Source organism: Mesocricetus auratus, unplaced genomic scaffold (assembly GCF_017639785.1).
Source record: "Mesocricetus auratus isolate SY011 unplaced genomic scaffold, BCM_Maur_2.0 Super-Scaffold_100004, whole genome shotgun sequence".
NCBI classification, from domain to species: Eukaryota; Metazoa; Chordata; class Mammalia; order Rodentia; family Cricetidae; genus Mesocricetus; species Mesocricetus auratus.
In genome coordinates, this window is record NW_024429189.1 from 73083817 (window position 1) to 73100783 (window position 16967).

The 16967-nt window shown below is 38.3% G+C and overlaps 2 protein-coding genes across 4 annotated transcripts in view; one reads left to right on the forward strand and one right to left on the reverse strand.

Annotated features, from left to right (window-relative positions):
* Nucleotides 1–6093, forward strand: part of Immp1l (inner mitochondrial membrane peptidase subunit 1) — a 46958-nt gene extending 40865 nt beyond the window's left edge. For 2 of the 3 annotated variants that reach the window (XM_040745962.1, XM_040745961.1), the window contains 2 exons: nucleotides 4921–5031; nucleotides 5925–6093. In XM_040745962.1, coding sequence (XP_040601896.1) covers nucleotides 4921–5031; nucleotides 5925–5993 — 180 coding nt within the window. In that variant the 3' untranslated portion in view covers nucleotides 5994–6093. Of the gene's footprint in view, nucleotides 1–4746; nucleotides 4817–4920; nucleotides 5032–5924 lie in introns of those variants that run through there. The other variant, XM_040745963.1, reaches the window with a different exon arrangement.
* Dnajc24 (DnaJ heat shock protein family (Hsp40) member C24) overlaps nucleotides 2223–16967 on the reverse strand; it is a 62081-nt gene continuing 47336 nt past the window's right edge. Inside the window, exons 4-5 of the mRNA XM_005064818.4 lie at nucleotides 11223–11291; nucleotides 2223–7600 (exon numbers count right to left, since the gene is read on the reverse strand). Of these exons, the coding sequence (XP_005064875.1) occupies nucleotides 7470–7600; nucleotides 11223–11291 (200 nt within the window). The 3' untranslated portion in view covers nucleotides 2223–7469. The remainder of the gene's footprint in view (nucleotides 7601–11222; nucleotides 11292–16967) is intronic.

The window sequence follows — 16967 nt, forward strand, 5'->3', positions numbered from 1 at the left end:
CAAGAAACTCACTATTTAGTACTTATTGCTGTAGTCTCCTAATTCTGAAATGCCACGTATTACATTAATTGTTGCTGGTTTTGAATTTTAGTTCTTGAGACAGTTCCTCACAGTAGGTCAGTGGCCTGGAACTCAGTTTGTGACCTTAGGCTAACTTAGAACATGTGGCAATCCTTTCTCATCCTCCAATGTGCCAGGAGGTAGTGACTACCATGCCCAGCTGGAATAGTCTGATTAGTAAATCACTTTGTTTCTGTATAGAAGGCCTTACTATGGCTGCATTTTTCATGTGTAAGTCACAATTAAGCAGCAGAATACAGTTTGGTTACACAGCGATATGAGATAGATATTTGACTCCACATTGTTTACCTCAAAGACAATAACATAAAAATTATATAGTTGATAATTGTTAGAATTAAAGGCATCTTACAAGTGCACATTTGTTATGTGGAGCCTTTTTTTCCTAGAAGGAATTAAGTGTTATATTTCCTTAGATACAAAATGTATATTTAAAAATACTTGCTTCAAATGAGACTAAAGTGCCCTTGCTGTGTCACTCTGATTTCCTTTTGCTAAAAAGATACAAAAAGGTCTAATTTGAATGCTTTCATAGAGTGTGTTTCCTGAATATCACAGGAAGAACAAATTCCTAAAGGATGGCCCTCATCTGCCTTCATTTTTTAATGCACTGATTAGAAGAGCCATTAGCCATAGACAGGGCCAATGCATAACTATGCCATTACTTGTAAACCTTAAGATCTGTAGTAAGTTTACTTAAAAGAAAGAAACATGTCTTAGGAGTTTTTGTTCTTGAAACACTTAGAAAATCAACATACAATATCTTACTTTTTAGTCAAAAAATTTTTAAATTAGTCTTCTTTGCTTAATCAAATAAATGAGTGACTACAATTTAGTAGATGTGTCATTTGATATTTTTAAGCTCTCACTTGAATCCAGAAAGGTACCACCTGTGGCTTGCCTTGCAAAGCTGCCTGGGATAAATGGACACCCGCAGACCAGGAGGCAATTACATTTGTTGCTTGTCCTAAAAAGGAGACTTCAGTGAGTGTAGCTGAGAACTGCAGGCTGGATCCTCTTTCCCAGCCCTGAGATTAGCATTTATCACAGCTCAGGAAGTAAGCATGGCAGACTTAGAACAGTCTCTCATGAGAAACAACACAAACAAGCAAATGAAATTCAGAATTTGTGAAACATTGTTTATTAGAATCTTTTCTAGCCCTAGTTATAAGTTATTCTAAAGGTCACATGAAGTAATACATTATTTTTTTAAGTCCTCTTTTATGGCACTGCTTGTGAGCCCTGGTCACGTCCTTCCAAAAGCTTCTGGAGCTATGTTCTTGTGGTGATATATTATTTAAGATTTAATAAAGCTTGCCTGGGGATCAGAATGCAAAGCTAGCCACACTAGTTAACCATGATGCCAGGCAGTGGTGGTGCACACCTTTAATCCCAGGGCTCAGGAGACAGAGGCAGATGGATCTCCGTGAGTTCAAGAGCACCCTGAGGCTATATGAGCGTGAATCACTATAATAGAGAAACAGCTCATGCCTTTATTCCCAGCACTAGAGAGGAATATAAGGAAGAAGCAAAGGGTCTCATGTGAGATTCAGTTTCCAATCACAGGGAAGACAGGATCTCCATTTCAGCCTTGGTAGAGGTAAGAGCTACTGACTGGCTGCTTTGCTTTTCTGATCTTCAGCTTGAACCCAACGTATGCCTTTGGGTTTTTATTCCTGTTACATATTCTGGGTTTCCTTTTTCTTTTTTTAACTAAGTTTTTTCCTACTATGTTGTGTATGAGTGTTTTGCCTGCATGTATGTCTATGCATCATGTGCGTGCCTGGTGCTCAAGGAAGCCAGAAGAGGGCATTGGATCCCCAGCTATGTGGGTGCTAGGAATCAAAACTGGGTGCTCTGCCAGTGCAGCTCTTAACCTCTGAGAAATTATCTCCAGCCCTCTGTGTTTCTTTTAGAAGACTGTTTTCTGTAATTGTAAAGTTTATTATCTCATATACTTCATTTTGTCTATTTCCAAATAAACATGTCATAACTAGGACAAGAGTAGGTCATTCTGCTTGAATGGAAGGTCTACTTACAAATACTTATGTCTAACAAATACTTGAGGTCCCATTCTGGTTGAGGTGCTATATGAAATTGAATTCTTGTTTATAAAATAAAGAAAATAAGAAGTAACACACAGGTAAAAGGTAAATATTTAATGTATAAATTCCATAATCATGTCAAACATAATATAAAAAATACAAATAGGTTGTGAGAGAGTATTGCCCACTTTATAGAAAGTCTATATTATATTACATAAGAACCACTTGGAGGTTGATAGGAAAGTTGAGATTATAAGGACCATTGTATGCAAAGCAGGTGCAAACACTCTGCTGACCTTAATGGAATATATTCAGAAAACAAATGTAGAGACTAACCTTTTGCCAGTTAAACCAAAGCGATGTAGTAAAACACTGTAGTAGTAGCAGTGACATAGTGAAGCAGGTTTTGGATTTTTTTGTTTGCTTGGCTTGTTTTTTGGAAGATGGAGGTGTTGGGGAATGAATGCAGTGACTCATATATGGTAGACAGAACTCTGCCACTAAGCTGTATCCCTAGACCTTACATTGTCTTCTAAATAAAAAGAGATTTGGCCTCACTCAAAATTGCAGAGTGGAGATGGCTCAGCAGGTAAAGGTATTTTCTCCAGCCTGATGCAATGACCTGAGCTCAATTCTTGAATCTACAAGGTGGAAAAGGAGCACTAACTTTTTCAAGTTATCTTTCAACCTCCATAGGCACTTCTTGGCATGTACACACACACACACACGCACGCATACACACACACACACACACACACACACACACACACACACACACACACACAAACTCAATTTTGAAACCAAGACAAAAATAAATAAAAATACAGAAGTACTATTTCTTACCATTGGTTTACCAAAAGTTTAATGACAATGGTAATACAAAGTAATAAAAAATAAAATCATAGCATTAATATCTACTTGTTTATTTTGCCATAAAAACAGTAAAAAGAGATACACAAAAGCAGTCTGGAGAGGTAGGTCAGTTGGTAGAGTGATTGCCTAGAATACAGTATCCCTGGGTTCAGTCCCCAGCACCACAGAAAATCAGGCATGGTGATGCATACCTACAATCCCAGAACTGGAGATGGAAACAGGAAAATTAGGAGTTCAAGGCCATCCTCTTGGCTACAGTTTGAGGCCAGACTACATGAGACAATGTCTCAAAACAACAAAAAGAACATGAAAGTAGGATGTTGTTTTAATCAAGTACCCCAAGCAAGGTTGGTATAATATGACTAGTGCCCAAAAAACTTAAAAAGAGTTTTTGGCATAGGCAGGCAAGCTGGAATGTAATGCCATGGGGCCTTATCTGGTAGCAATCTCCCAAGACTGTTAGTTTATTACCCTATTTGTAAAGCAGCTTTTTTTTGTTCTTACTGGTGTCCCTTACTCATTTTAGGATCCAGCAACAAACATAGAAATATAAATACAAGAGTTCTTTATTATGCATCTTCTCTGGAAGTGAAACTTCAGAATATGATAGGTAGACTTGGCTTTTCCAGATTTCAGTGTTCATTTTGCACATGACTTAATATATACTTGCTTTTCTATTTGAACACCTTATACTTCCCTACCTCTCTGTCAGTTTATGATATAGGTAGTCACTAGACATGTTATCAGCTCTATCACCCGAAACTAGTTCCTCTAATCAAGATATCTATCCCAGAAATATAATCTTAGGAAAATGAACTTAAAATTTAAATGCCTGTAAGACTATACAAAAAGAAAATTGTAATACAAAACAGTAAAATTATAGTATGCCCTATTAAGCCTTGCCAAAAATAATTTAATGATCCCAATAGATTGTTTTGGTCTGGTCAATGAACCAACTTTTCCTGCATCACAAAAACTGTAAAATAAAAACATAAAAAGATAATGTACAGATTGCTGCCAGAAAGTACCTTCTAAGTTTATATTGGATGGGGGGATTGTCTCATATAAGAGGAATTCATTTTTTGAAAACTATCACCTTCCTAAAGGGATTGCAATTGAGTAAACACTTAAAACTTTTAACCAGTTAATACAGAGGATTTTTCTTTTCATCTAGTAGAAGGTCACTGTCATTAATTTGCAACTGATGGTTTTATAATAGGTCCTTCTGGTTCTTGATGGTCATTATCAACATATAAGGCAATGACGATATGGCCTGTACAAAGGCAGGACAGGGGTCTTAATTAGAACTCTGACAAGCCCACTGCAATAAAATGATGAGATTATCCGTAATTGATGTCACAATCCATTACCACTTAGTTCATCATGAGTGTTCTAATAGGTCTGGCCTTAGAACTGGCCCCAGGATGTTGCTGACTGGCTGCTCTGCTTAGGCTGTTATTACAACAAGAGGGCACATTTTCAGTCAGCAGCCTAATGACCTCTTTTGAAGTCTATTAAATTAATGACACTGCCACAGTGTTTTGATTTCTTACAACCTTAGTTTGGGGTTTTGACAAATTAATGTTTGGGAACTGTATAATAAAGAGATCTTTTAAAAATGTGAAACCCTTTGATATTTAGTTAGTTATTTAGTAAGAAATGAAAACAAAAAGTAGCCATTCTTATGACACGAATAAAGGAAGACTTTAGGACATATGCTCTGTCCAAATGAAGTCTTTCTTTCTTACAGTGTTTGTGTAGCCAGGCTGGCTTTTATTTCATGATCCCCCACTTCAGTCTCCTGAGTGTGGGGATTCTAGGTAAGTACTATAAGGCTGGCCCTTAAGAGACATATTTTTACTGGCAGTCTTCTGTGGAGGTTTTCTTGTTTCTAAAAGGACCTGCTTGTCTTTACTAATCCCAGGTGCCAACAGGTCATGTTTGGTTAGAAGGTGATAACTTACAGAATTCTACAGACTCCAGGTACTACGGGCCTATACCATATGGACTAATACGAGGGCGGATCTTCTTTAAGGTATGCTTTAATGCCTAAAATGCCAGCTTTTTCTCTGAGTTGGGAGATGGTTCTCAAATTGAATTTTGAAACCCATGGGTTGCCAAGTTGACTTAATTGGTACAGTGACGGCATTTGATGAACATTTTACCTTTACTTAGGAGCCAAAGACAAAAAATTATCCCCTCCAGTCCCTGCTCTTATGGGGAATAAGAGAAGTTTTTATAATAAAATTCAAACTAAACCAGTAGTAGCTTAGGGAGCCTATGAGTTTATAGAAATCATATTCTGCTATGTGTCTCTTTTATAGTCATAGTCATATCCTGGCACTGTAGCAAGCACTTCTACTTGGAATGCAGGCGAATCCAATCAGATACAGCTAGCGAATCGTGGGCATATGGCTGTAGTGAATGTTCAAGCCTTGGATGACATTGTCATTTTTATTGGTTGATATAATTTTGTTTTGAAACAGAGCCTCATTCTGTAGTCCCGGCTGGCCTTAAATTCTCCACCCTCCTGTCTCTGTCTCATACGTGTGGATTACAGGTGTGCGTCACCACACCTGCTTCCCTTTTATCAAAAGGCTTAAGAAGAAAAAGTACTTAAGGGCAACTGTATACTGTTCAACAGATGCCATATTTAAGCAACTTAAAGTATCAAGTACCATAGATTGGTATGTAAATGAAGACAGGTTTTCACAAACATATATAGATATATTAAACAAACATATTTTCTGGTATCATATTTGAATGTCCCAGGCTACATACACAAGTTTATTTTCAGAGTAATTGATAAAGAGAATGCACTGTATTATCTAACAGAGAGAACAGGAAAAGAAAATGTCCTGATACATAAAATGTCATGATGATAAAGAATTTTCATTAATTGCCATCAATTGTATTTTCATTTTGCAGATTTGGCCTTTCCGGGATTTTGGATTTCTGCGTGACAGCCCAAATGGCCACAGATTTTCTGATGATTAGCAAGCATTTACTTTTTTGACTTGATTATTGTCTTCTATTCATATGAATTTATTACTGCGGTTGAAACCATGAATTTATCAATAAACTATTTGCTACTCAATTTTATTTGTTTCTAATTAAATTTAAGCATAAACATCACATTCTGCAATATACATTAATTAAAAGTATTTGGATAAAAATTCCAAACAAGTTTTCTTTCTAAATTTTATATATAAAAATATTTTGGAAGAGAAATCTCGATGACTGTGTTACATCTGAATTTTGGTGGTGCCTTATAATGAAAGCAGTTTGTTCTCAAGTGTGTCTCAGGTAGCAGCTGTCCATCCTCACAAAAGGCTGGAACTAAGCATTCCTAGTTTGTGCTCTTCCGACAACAGCAACAGTTAGACATAGATTAGAGGTGCTCCATAGAGTCCCTGGCCTACACTGTAAACAAAATGTTACATACAAAGAGGTCATGCGGTGTATGATGTGTACGGTCTTTTGTAGTCAGTAGTCTTTCATTATAAGAGCAACTTCACCACACCATAATAAAATGAATGGCTCCTTAGTAAAGGGAGGCAATTAAATAAAACGTAAAATCTGAGCCAGGCGTTGGTGGCACATGCCTTTAATCTCAGTACTCAGGAGGCAGAGGCAGGCGGATTTTTGTGAGTTCGAGGCCAGCCTGGTCTATAGAGTGAGTTCCAGGACAGTCTCCAAAACAATACAGAGAAACCCTGTCTCGGGGGAAAAAAAAAAAAAAAGGAAAATCTGAATTTCAAGTTTAATTTTCTCTTCCTAAATTACATCTGAAGTTAAGCTGCTAACAAGCTTCAGACATCTAGGGTCAGGACTAGAGTCACATTTCCTAACACGTGGTCCTCTTGTGCAGCTTGGAAATACATCTGTAGCCATCTATATGCAGCCTTGTTTATGGCAGAGCCAGGCTCACACTTTGTTCACAAAATCCTAATCTTATTCAAGTGCCTGAGAATTTGAAACAGGTGTGCAATAGGCATATGCCTTTAGTAACTAAAAACATCATCTTTTACATCAACTTCATAATTAGGGACAGCAAGATGGTTCAGCAAGTAAAGACACTTACACAAGCATGAGGACCTAAATTTGACCCCTGGGACCCAATGGGGGAAGAAGAGAAAAATCAACTCCTCAGAGTCTCAGTTATTGTCCTGTGCCCCCGACACACTACAGATTAAAACAAAAACCTTAGTAACTATAAAGAATAAACTTTAAAAACTGTCAACTATATAAAAATAAGAAATACTTCTTGTACCAAGGAGAAAACAAAAGTTGTCAGATGAAAATCCAGAAATCCTTTTCGTAATATCCTTAATTTGTTAATCTGAAGTAGTATTTTCTTGACGATCTTATGTTTGTAAATTATACAGCTAGGAAGAAAGCATCTGTCTCCTTGAAACCGAGTGGCCTCTGGACCATGCTGACTGTAGTTAAAGGATCCCAGTAATGCACAGTTCAGCGCTGATGAAGGAGTTCTAGAATCAGTGAGCACGTATCACAGGAAACCAGGTTCACTTCTTCTACTTCATCCTTGGAGACAGTATATTTTCCACCACATCGGCAAGTCAGAAAGAAAGACTCATCATCTGCAAAGAAAACAAAAATAATGCCTCACCTACTTTGAAAACCATTCAAAATATAAAACAGGTTCCAGAGAAACTATAAAATGAAACAAAGAAGCCAGGGACAGATAGAAATGAGTTTAAAAGGGAGCTGGAAAGATCCACTGGCATGGGAACAGCATTTCTAAACTTACCTACTGAACAGTCTCTATTGGTAGTGGCAATTGACTGGTTTACTGACTATATTCAGTATTCACAGATAGGGTAGAGCAAAGGTTGCTGAGTAATCATTGAAATTTGAAATTTTTAGTTTAAGAATCCTGCAAATTTTATAGTCTTCTCAGCAATGCATTCAAGATGTTAATGGGGATAAAAAAGAGCATGGCATTTGCTGAAGTCTCTCCTAGAGAAGGTGACTAACACAGTTGTCCATGCCATTCTGCAATCCTGTGACTCAAATACAACACAATGCTTTTGCTTGTTTTTTCCCATGAGTTATATATCTGTTGCTTTGTATTTAACATGTTAAGTACTATAGGAAAATCACATGCAAAAAGTACAACTGATAATGGGATTTTTAAATTTTACTTTGTACTTTTAAAATGTATTACAGGCTGGAGAAGTGGCTCAGAGGTTAAGAGCACTGACTTCTCATCCAGAGGTCCTGAGTTCAATTCCCAGCAACCACATGGTGGCTGACAACCATCTACAAGTCAATCTGGTGCCCTCTTCTGGCAGAACACTGTATATGTAATAAATAAATAAATCTTTCAAGAAAAATAAAATGTATTACATATTCGTGTGTGTGTGTACACTCATATACATATGGCATGGCATGAGTGTGGAGGTCAGAGAACACCTTGTGGGAGCCAGTTCTCCCTTTCTACCATGTGGCTTCTGTGAATCCAACTCATGTTGTCAGCTTGACCACAAGTTCCTTTATTCATTGAGCCATATTGCCAGCTCCTTAAATTTTATTTGTAAAGCCAGAGTTAGGCTATGTAGCATAGGATGGTCTTGAACTCTAGTGATCCTGACAGCCTTTGAGTGCCATAATTGTGAGCATGTACCCACACACCTGCTAGTAATGGTGGAGATGGTAAGTTTAGATGCTACTGTGTTTTGAATAAAACCCTCTGATACCACTGCTCTTCTAGTTTACTGTCTCTGGCAAGTATCCGTCATCAGAACTCAGGTCATCATCCTTTTTACTGCACTCATAACTTACAGGGACAAGTGGTGTCCAGTGGGCACAGGACCCTATAGCTGACTCTCAAAGTCCACTACAGTTAGAACTCATTCTGTGCAGGAGGAGCGAGGGAGAGGCTGATATGCAATCCAGCTGCTTTGTGCTTGCTCTGAGAAAATGCAGTCTTGGAAAAATGGGTAATTAAGCCAACTTATGTGCTGCCTTCTCAAAAAGGAAAACATAAATCTGTTCTTGTTTTTTACTCTTTATCACAATGTGGGTTTTCTCTGTAAACCAAAAAAAAAAAACCCAATTTCATTTCAAATTTAGAAATGTAAATATCAGCCAGTCATAGTGGTGCATGCCTTTAATCCCAGCACTTGGGAGGCAAAGGCAAGTGGATCTCTGAGTTCAAGGGCACCACCACTGCCCGGCAGTTCCTTGAAGTTTTGTCATGGATACTTCATCTTCACATCTTGTTGAAATTTCTTATCTTCACTGAGGTCTTAAAGCAGTATTTTTATATAAGCTATTTCAGTGAAGTCATCAAAATGACCAAGGCAAAGCTTCGCTTCAATGCCCCAGTGTTTCCAGGGACATTTTTTCAGCACAATAAAATGCACTATTGGGCATGTCTTTCACATGCATGTTCACAACTTCTCCTTTTTTGGATCTTCATCACCCAAGGCCATTGTGAAAATGACACTGAAGAAGGTCACACAGTATAACTGTCCTCTTGATAGTCCTTTTATTCGCTTCAAATGCTAACTTTTTTCTAACCATAAACAGCTAGTTTAAAACTTACATTAGTTTTTAATGCTCCTGTCAAAATCTAGACTTCTTGCAGATATTGCTCATTTTTCTCGAGAAGATAAGGATAATTTCCAACTTTATAACTTAATTTAAATGAGCACCAAAGATATTCTATATATTAATCCTCCCCCTTCTCCTTTTGGCAGTAATGGGGATTAATCAAGGGTCTCATGCATGTTAGCTAAACACTGCAGTAATGTGCTACAGTCACGGGCTGAGCTATATAACATTAACTATGTATGTTTCTTATTGATTCATTGGACTTGGCTTGTGTTCTGCAGACTCTTTTACTAGCAAGATTATTTTTAAATTAATTTTTATTTAAATTAAAAACAATTTAATTTTACAAACCAATCCCAGTTCCCTCTCCCTCCAGTCCTCCCATCCCCCCCCCACCAACCTCCCATGGGGGATTATCAAAGTCTGACATATCATTTGAGGCAGGACCTAGGCCCTCCCCTATGTATATAGATAGGCTGAGAGAGTATCCCTTCATAGGGAATGGGCTCAAAAAGCCCATTCATGGACTAGGAATACTGATTCCACTGCCAGAGGCCCCATAGTGACACCCACATTGAGGCAGCCTGGTTGGGTCTTATGCTGGTCCCGCAGCTGTCAGACTGGAGTCAGTGAGTTCCCACTTGTTCAGGTCAGCTAGTTTTGTGGGTTTTCCCAGCATGGTCTTGACCCCTTTGCTCATCACTCCTCCCTCTCTACAACTGGATTCCAGGAGTTTATCTCAATTCTTAGCTGTGAATCTCTGCTTCTGCTTACATCAGATACTGGATGAAGGCTCTAGGATGGTATTTAAGGTAGTTATCAACTTCATTATAGGGGAAGGGCTTTTAAGGTAGCCTCTCCACTGCTGTTTAGATTATTAGAAGGGATCATCCTTGTGGATCCCTGGAGATTTCCCTAGTGCCAGATTTCTCCTTAAGCCCATAATGGTTCCCTCTATTAAGGTATCTCTTTCCTTGCTCTCGACTGTTCTTCCCCCAACTCGACCTTCCTGATCCCTCATGTTCTCCTCCCCCCTTTCTCCTCCTTCCTTCTCCTACCCCCACCCTTCTCAGGGGTCCATGTATGTCTCTCTTAGGAACCTCTAGGAATATTATTTTAAGAGAGGCTTGAAAATAGCTGACAGGAACTTACTTTAATTGTCAGCACAAAGAATATTATCATTCTCTAATCTTTTCTTTAACCTTATTACACAGATAATAATGCAAAAATCAAAACAGTAAAAAAATGAAAATGCTTATATATTTAATTGGAATAGAAAATAATGAGAAATGAGTCATATGGTATCTCAATAAGCAAAGTTGATAAAAATCAGGCCAAACAAAAAGATATATGGAAAGATAAAGCTGTTATTTATTTTTTGTTTATTTTTGTTTTCGGGGGGTTTGAGGCAGGGTTTCTCTATGGCTTTAGAGGCTGTCCTAGAACTCTCTCTGTAGACCAAATTCACAGAGATCTGCCTGCCTCTGCCTCTGGAGTGCTGGGATTAAAGGTGTGTGCCACCACCCCCTGCTAAAAACTGTTATTTAAGACTTCCAAATATCCTGATTTTTTTCCTACATATATATTTTTAAATCCTAACATTTCTCTTCAGTGTAGATATGACAAAATCAAATCAAATCCCACCTTTGTTCCAGGACATTTCTTCAAGGTACACCTGTGCATCTACTGGCCCCATACTTCGTAGCTCAGCTTCTGGAGAATACAAAATGAAACAATTTAATAATGAGGAATGCTGACAATGCATCTCCAGCATGGCCATGCAAACCCAAATTATGAACTGTTTTCAAACTAGCTTACTGCTTTTTACATCAGCACAGAGGCAGAGAGAGTTCAGCCCATGGTCAACCAGGTACAGAACAAAGTCCATATAAAGAAAAGCAACAAGCCAGAAGAGCAGCCCTCATAAGGAGCAGAACTTGATCTTGAACGTCTCAGCCTCCAGAGCCATGAGAAATAAGTTCTGCTCAGCCACTCAGTCCACACTGTTGTGCTGTGGCAGCTCAAGCAGACTAAATGAGTATATTTAAATCAGTGGGATTAGGCCAGAGGTGCTGTAAAGAGCAGAGCGCTACAAAAACACAGGACTGTTGGCCATCTGATTGCAGAAGAATAATAGGGAACTAAATGGAGGGGGACTTTATTACTTTGGTAATGCCACCATAACTGTGGGATTCTGTGCATCTTTTGCTGTTTCCTGAGCCAAAGATTTCCTCTACATATAGAGGGTCTAAGCCATGAATTCATCTAAATATAGTAAGAGTATGGTCTGGACAGTAGAAGCATGACATCTCACTTAAAACATGTAGATTTTGAGCAAAGAAAGCAACTACAGATGGGAAACTCTCATTCCTGTTTTCAAAGGCATTGTATAATTCCCCTGTGTATTGTTCTTTTAGAAGTTAATGCTTTAAAAAGGAAAACAAAAGGGGAAGGCATTACTAAAATTCAGCACCCTCCCAACTCCAATGAAAATTTCTTGAGCTGTCTCCCTAGTCTCTTGTTCACTTACTGAGAATGTGTCCCTTTGTTCTGTCGTGTGTGTGCCTGCAACTTCATTATATTTAATAACTGCCTGCTCAGAATTTATTGGTGAGTTACACAATTTAAAAATAGATAAAAAGATTATACAATATCCATAGTTGTTTTTTTTTTTTTTTTTTTTTTGAGGCAGGGTCTCCTTGTGTTGCTTTGGAGCCTGTCCTAGAACTAGCTCTTGTAGACCAAGCCTGCCTCTGCCCCCGAGTACTGGGATTAAAGGCGTGCACCATAGTTTTCTATTAAAGTATGTCAAATATACTACATCATATTTACTGGATACCAACAGTCTATTAAATTGTTCCTAAAATCCAGACAGACTTTCTCTTGTAGAGGAGATAGCAATTCCATCTATCTATGCCCACTGAATAGCTTATAAATAATTTACAGTATGCTAAGTAGTTCCTAATAAAACAATTTATTTTCTACATTCAATACAAAGTATATTTGTCTATCTGTTCTGGCTTCTTCCTCCCTCTCCCCCTACTCCATTAAAAGACCAGGTCTTACTTTTATAGTCCAGGCTATACTTGAATGTACTATGTGTAGCTCATGCTTGCCTTGAATTCATGGCAGTCTTTCTGACTCCTGAATGCTGGGATTACAGGCAGGAGCCATGCCTGCCTGACTTGTCTCCCCCCACCCTCTTTTGAGACAGAGTCTCTCTACATAGCCCTTGCTATCTTGGAACTCACTATTTAGATCAGGCTGGCCTCAAGCTCACTGCCTCCTTGAGTTCTGGGATTGAAGGTATGTGCTACAACACTTGGCTCTTCCATAGGTAGGCAGGTGGGTGGGTGGGTGGGTGGGTGGGTGGGTGGATGGATGGATGGATGGATGGATGGATGGATGGATGGATGGATAGATAGATAGATAGATAGATAGATAGATAGATAGATATGTCTTCCTAATATATATAATTGAGTTTGAAAGTCTCAGAGGTGGAAAAAAATCTTACATTTTAATCTCTTACTCAGAAGAGTCATCTATTTGGAGAACAAACAGGCATCAGCAACTTGCAACTACATTACTAGGATATCTTGTATTTCTCTATTCTCTGCACCCAACTGAAGCAGAGCAGACAGCGGGAATCAGCTTTCCTAGCGTGACCTATCTTGGATACCCAGAATAGAATGTGTTAAAAGGATAAACATTTATAAATACCCATGCTGACATTATATTTAAAATAAATAATAAATGAGAAATATCTTGCAAATATAACTGCCAAGCAAGTCAGCATGGGTATTTATTGTTCTGCTTTTCTACTGGGAAGCAGCAGCAACTCTCTTTTAGGTACTATTTTGTGCGCCCCTCTATCACTGCACCCACATTTCCTTATTTTTCTCTTCCTCTGTATCCTTATGCACAGGGCCTTTAGAGTAGCTAATCTTGGTTAAAGCATAGCCCATCCCATGGGGAAAAGAGAACACAAAAATGGTTAATTTTTTGTCAAAGATCAGAGTTGAAAGGAATATGTTGGAGTTCTGTGGCTATGGAAACATGGAGATGTTGATTATTTTGTAAACAATACTGTGTGCACGAAAATCTGAGCGTGGTTTTAAAAATCATTATGTGACATAAACAAGTATGGAAAACTTTCCTACACTGTTAAAGGGCAAGTCTCGGGGGCTTCCTATTAAATTGGTGTGCTTATGGAGAGAAATCTATCAAGCGACATGCAGATTTCTGCACCTCTCTGTATGTACACATCTTACATTTCAACAAAAAGTTTTAAAGGCAGTATATATGAAATTCTAGTGGTCCCAGTTTTAAAACTAAAAATGACAAGTTTTTTTGTTTTTTGTTTTTTTTTTAAGGAAAAGTCATTGTCCTTTGAAAAGACAATAATCTAACAACTTCTGAAAAGGCTTGGGTGATTAACTCAGGGGAAAATTGGATCCCTGGAGAACTGTATAATGAGCAGACCTAGTACAGGAAAAGCAAAAGGTGAATCTAAATGTGGGCAGTGGGGGGTGACCACCATCCTTTGTTAAGAGGCAGGTGTCCAAGGACAGGACAACAGCAAATTCCACCCAACCCCCATACAATTATAAGGAAGGAGTACAAACAAATCAGTGTGTGTTTCTTTCTTTTTAAACAATGATCTCTGCTTGTCCACCATTGTGGTTATAATTAAAAAATCTCAACTCTTCCCTATGTACTAAAGTCACTTACAGGAGCCCTGAAAGCAAAGCAACTTTGATAATTCTGTAGTAATCAGGCATGGCACCTTCAAAACAGATATGCTTGTTTTCTTTTGTAGTCTCTCTCTCTCTCTCTCTCTCTCTCTCTCTCTCTCTCTCTCTCTCTCTCTCTCTCTCTCTCTCTCTCTCACACACACACACACACAATTTTGTTGGTTGCATTAACATAGTTTAGTAGGCAGATCTAGAAATGCAAATCCCACCTCAAAGTTCTCCTGTGGAAGGAGACACTACTAAAATTGAGAAAAGAAACTGACTTTAAAATCCAGGAGATTTTAAAATTGAATCTTTTTTTTCTATACAATGGCAATAAATATTTGGAAAAATTAAACATAACAAAACAACAACAAAAACAGAGGAAACAAAGCCTACAGAGGACAAAGCGACCCGCAGCCATTTGTAAAGAACGCACTGCTGGCTTTGCTGAGCTCGCCCTATCTCCAGTGCAGTGACTACACAATTTGATTCTTTATTAGGAAGCGGGTTCAACTCTTTGAATATCGAGGAATATTAAAGTCTGTTCACACTCTGTGTCATACTGACAAGCTTAGCCAAATGAGACAAGAGAATCCCCAACCCCCCACCTTCCAATTTTACTTTTATGTATCAAAAGCAGGGCATTAATAGTTAGAGTGAGGTTCCTGAGGAATATAATGATAAAATCAAATAATTTATGTGGTTACTTGAGAAAGGATCTTTCAATCTTTAGAAGTATGGGCCCTTCTGACCTTGTGTTCTATTGCGTTTGTCTGACAACAAGAGGTGAAAGAATTCTGTGGCCCCATTGTCTCAACAGTGGGATCCAAGACAACACTGGCAGGGCTCGTCAGAGAGGTTTATGAGCCTGCAATTCAAAGAGATTAAAAGGAAAATCTACAGCGATTCTTTCACACTGACGAATAACATTAAATAACTATTAGCAGCTTGGTTCAGTCAAGCTCACCAGAGCTCTCGCTGAGTCATTCAAAGCCTTCTAAAGAGGAAAAGTTTCTTCAGCCCCATTTGGGAATCAATAAATATTTCTTACTTCTTGTAAGACAATGGAATTCCAGTCTTTAAAACCTTCTTCCTAATGATAGTCAAATTTCTAAAGCAACCCTTTAATATCCAAATAATTACATTTCTAATCCCACCAAAGTTTCTAGATGAAGCTACAATATGAAAAATAAAAAATAAAAGAAGAAGAAAAACCAGTAAGTAAAAATTTAAAGCAGCAGCAACCGGAAACTCTAGGGAGAGGGACTCAACTGTTCAGTATGGCTGAGGTGCTTAAAAGCCTCACTCAACTGAATAATGGCCAAGAGATCAAGTGCATCTGCAGGCCTGTCTGTCCCATTCCCATGTGGCAAAGTCATTATTCAAAGGGCCATCACGCCCCCAAATGTTCTCTCTCATGGAGCGGTTAGTCTATCACTTTTACTGTTATGCAATATCACAGGCATAAAATATCTGTTCCAGTTTTAAGGCTTGTGTATGAATATAACGGAGAGTCAAACACTAGTGTTTCCCTGTAGTTCTAACTCAGACTTTTCTGTCTTTAGACAAGTAGTTTACTTTTAAGATTTCACTATTGCTGTTCTTGGTAAAGTCTCGGATATGGGGCTGAGAAATGGGCAACATTTAATTTGAAAATTATTTACGAAGTTTTAAAGCCTATAATCTTTTCCCAGATAAAATTAAAGTCACAATTACACTTTTTCACCCCGAAGAAAGGAAATAAATGTAGAGTTTTTATAAAAGAGAGGAAAGATAACGAATGGACCTGGTCTGGGGTGTACACCTATGACCTCAGCACTTTGAAAGCTGAGTCAGAAGACAAGGAGCTCAAGGGCACCCCAGGCTACAAAGTGAGGCCCTGTGGGAAGCAAGGGAGGGAGGGGAAGAAGGATAAGTTAGTTAGGTACCAAATGAAACACAAAAGCTCAATTCTATCTGCTTTACTACAGAAAGGAACAGTGGCAGATATAGGCACAGCTCTTACTCAGACCATCAAAATCCCTCATCTCTGACTATTTAGATTAAAAGATAGTGGACCATATACTAGTTGTATAAAACTTGGAAGCCGATACTCTAAGACTCAGAGAATGTCTTGGAATCCCTTGTTATCAATAGCTATGTGACCTTGGTGAAATTAGCTACCTTCAAGTTTTTAAGTGCCCCTGGAAACAGATAATGCTATCACCCTCATTTGAAACAATATTTAAAAGGAAATTACCACAGTTCCAGTGCACAAAAATAGTAACTATTTTAGCTGTTATTATCTCATACTTTTACCAGTGAACTGTATACTAGAACATAACAGTCCACTGTTAGTGATGAAGCTTCAAGTATCAATGTAGGAAGGCAGCAGGTTCTGACCTTGTCTGATTTCATAACAATTGTCAGTCCCATTAAACTGATGTATTATTATCAAAGCATGCATGCATGCATACACACACACACACACACACACACACACACACACACACATGTCTATATATATTATATGGGGATGGGAAAAGGGACAAGCCAAGGAATTTCTACCCCATTTAAATTTCAGATAAGTACTGTCCTGGGGTAATTATAAAAGTTTTTAAATGCAGACAAAAAAAGCTGTATCAGCTTCATGTCAAGGGCTGTGGGAGAAGAC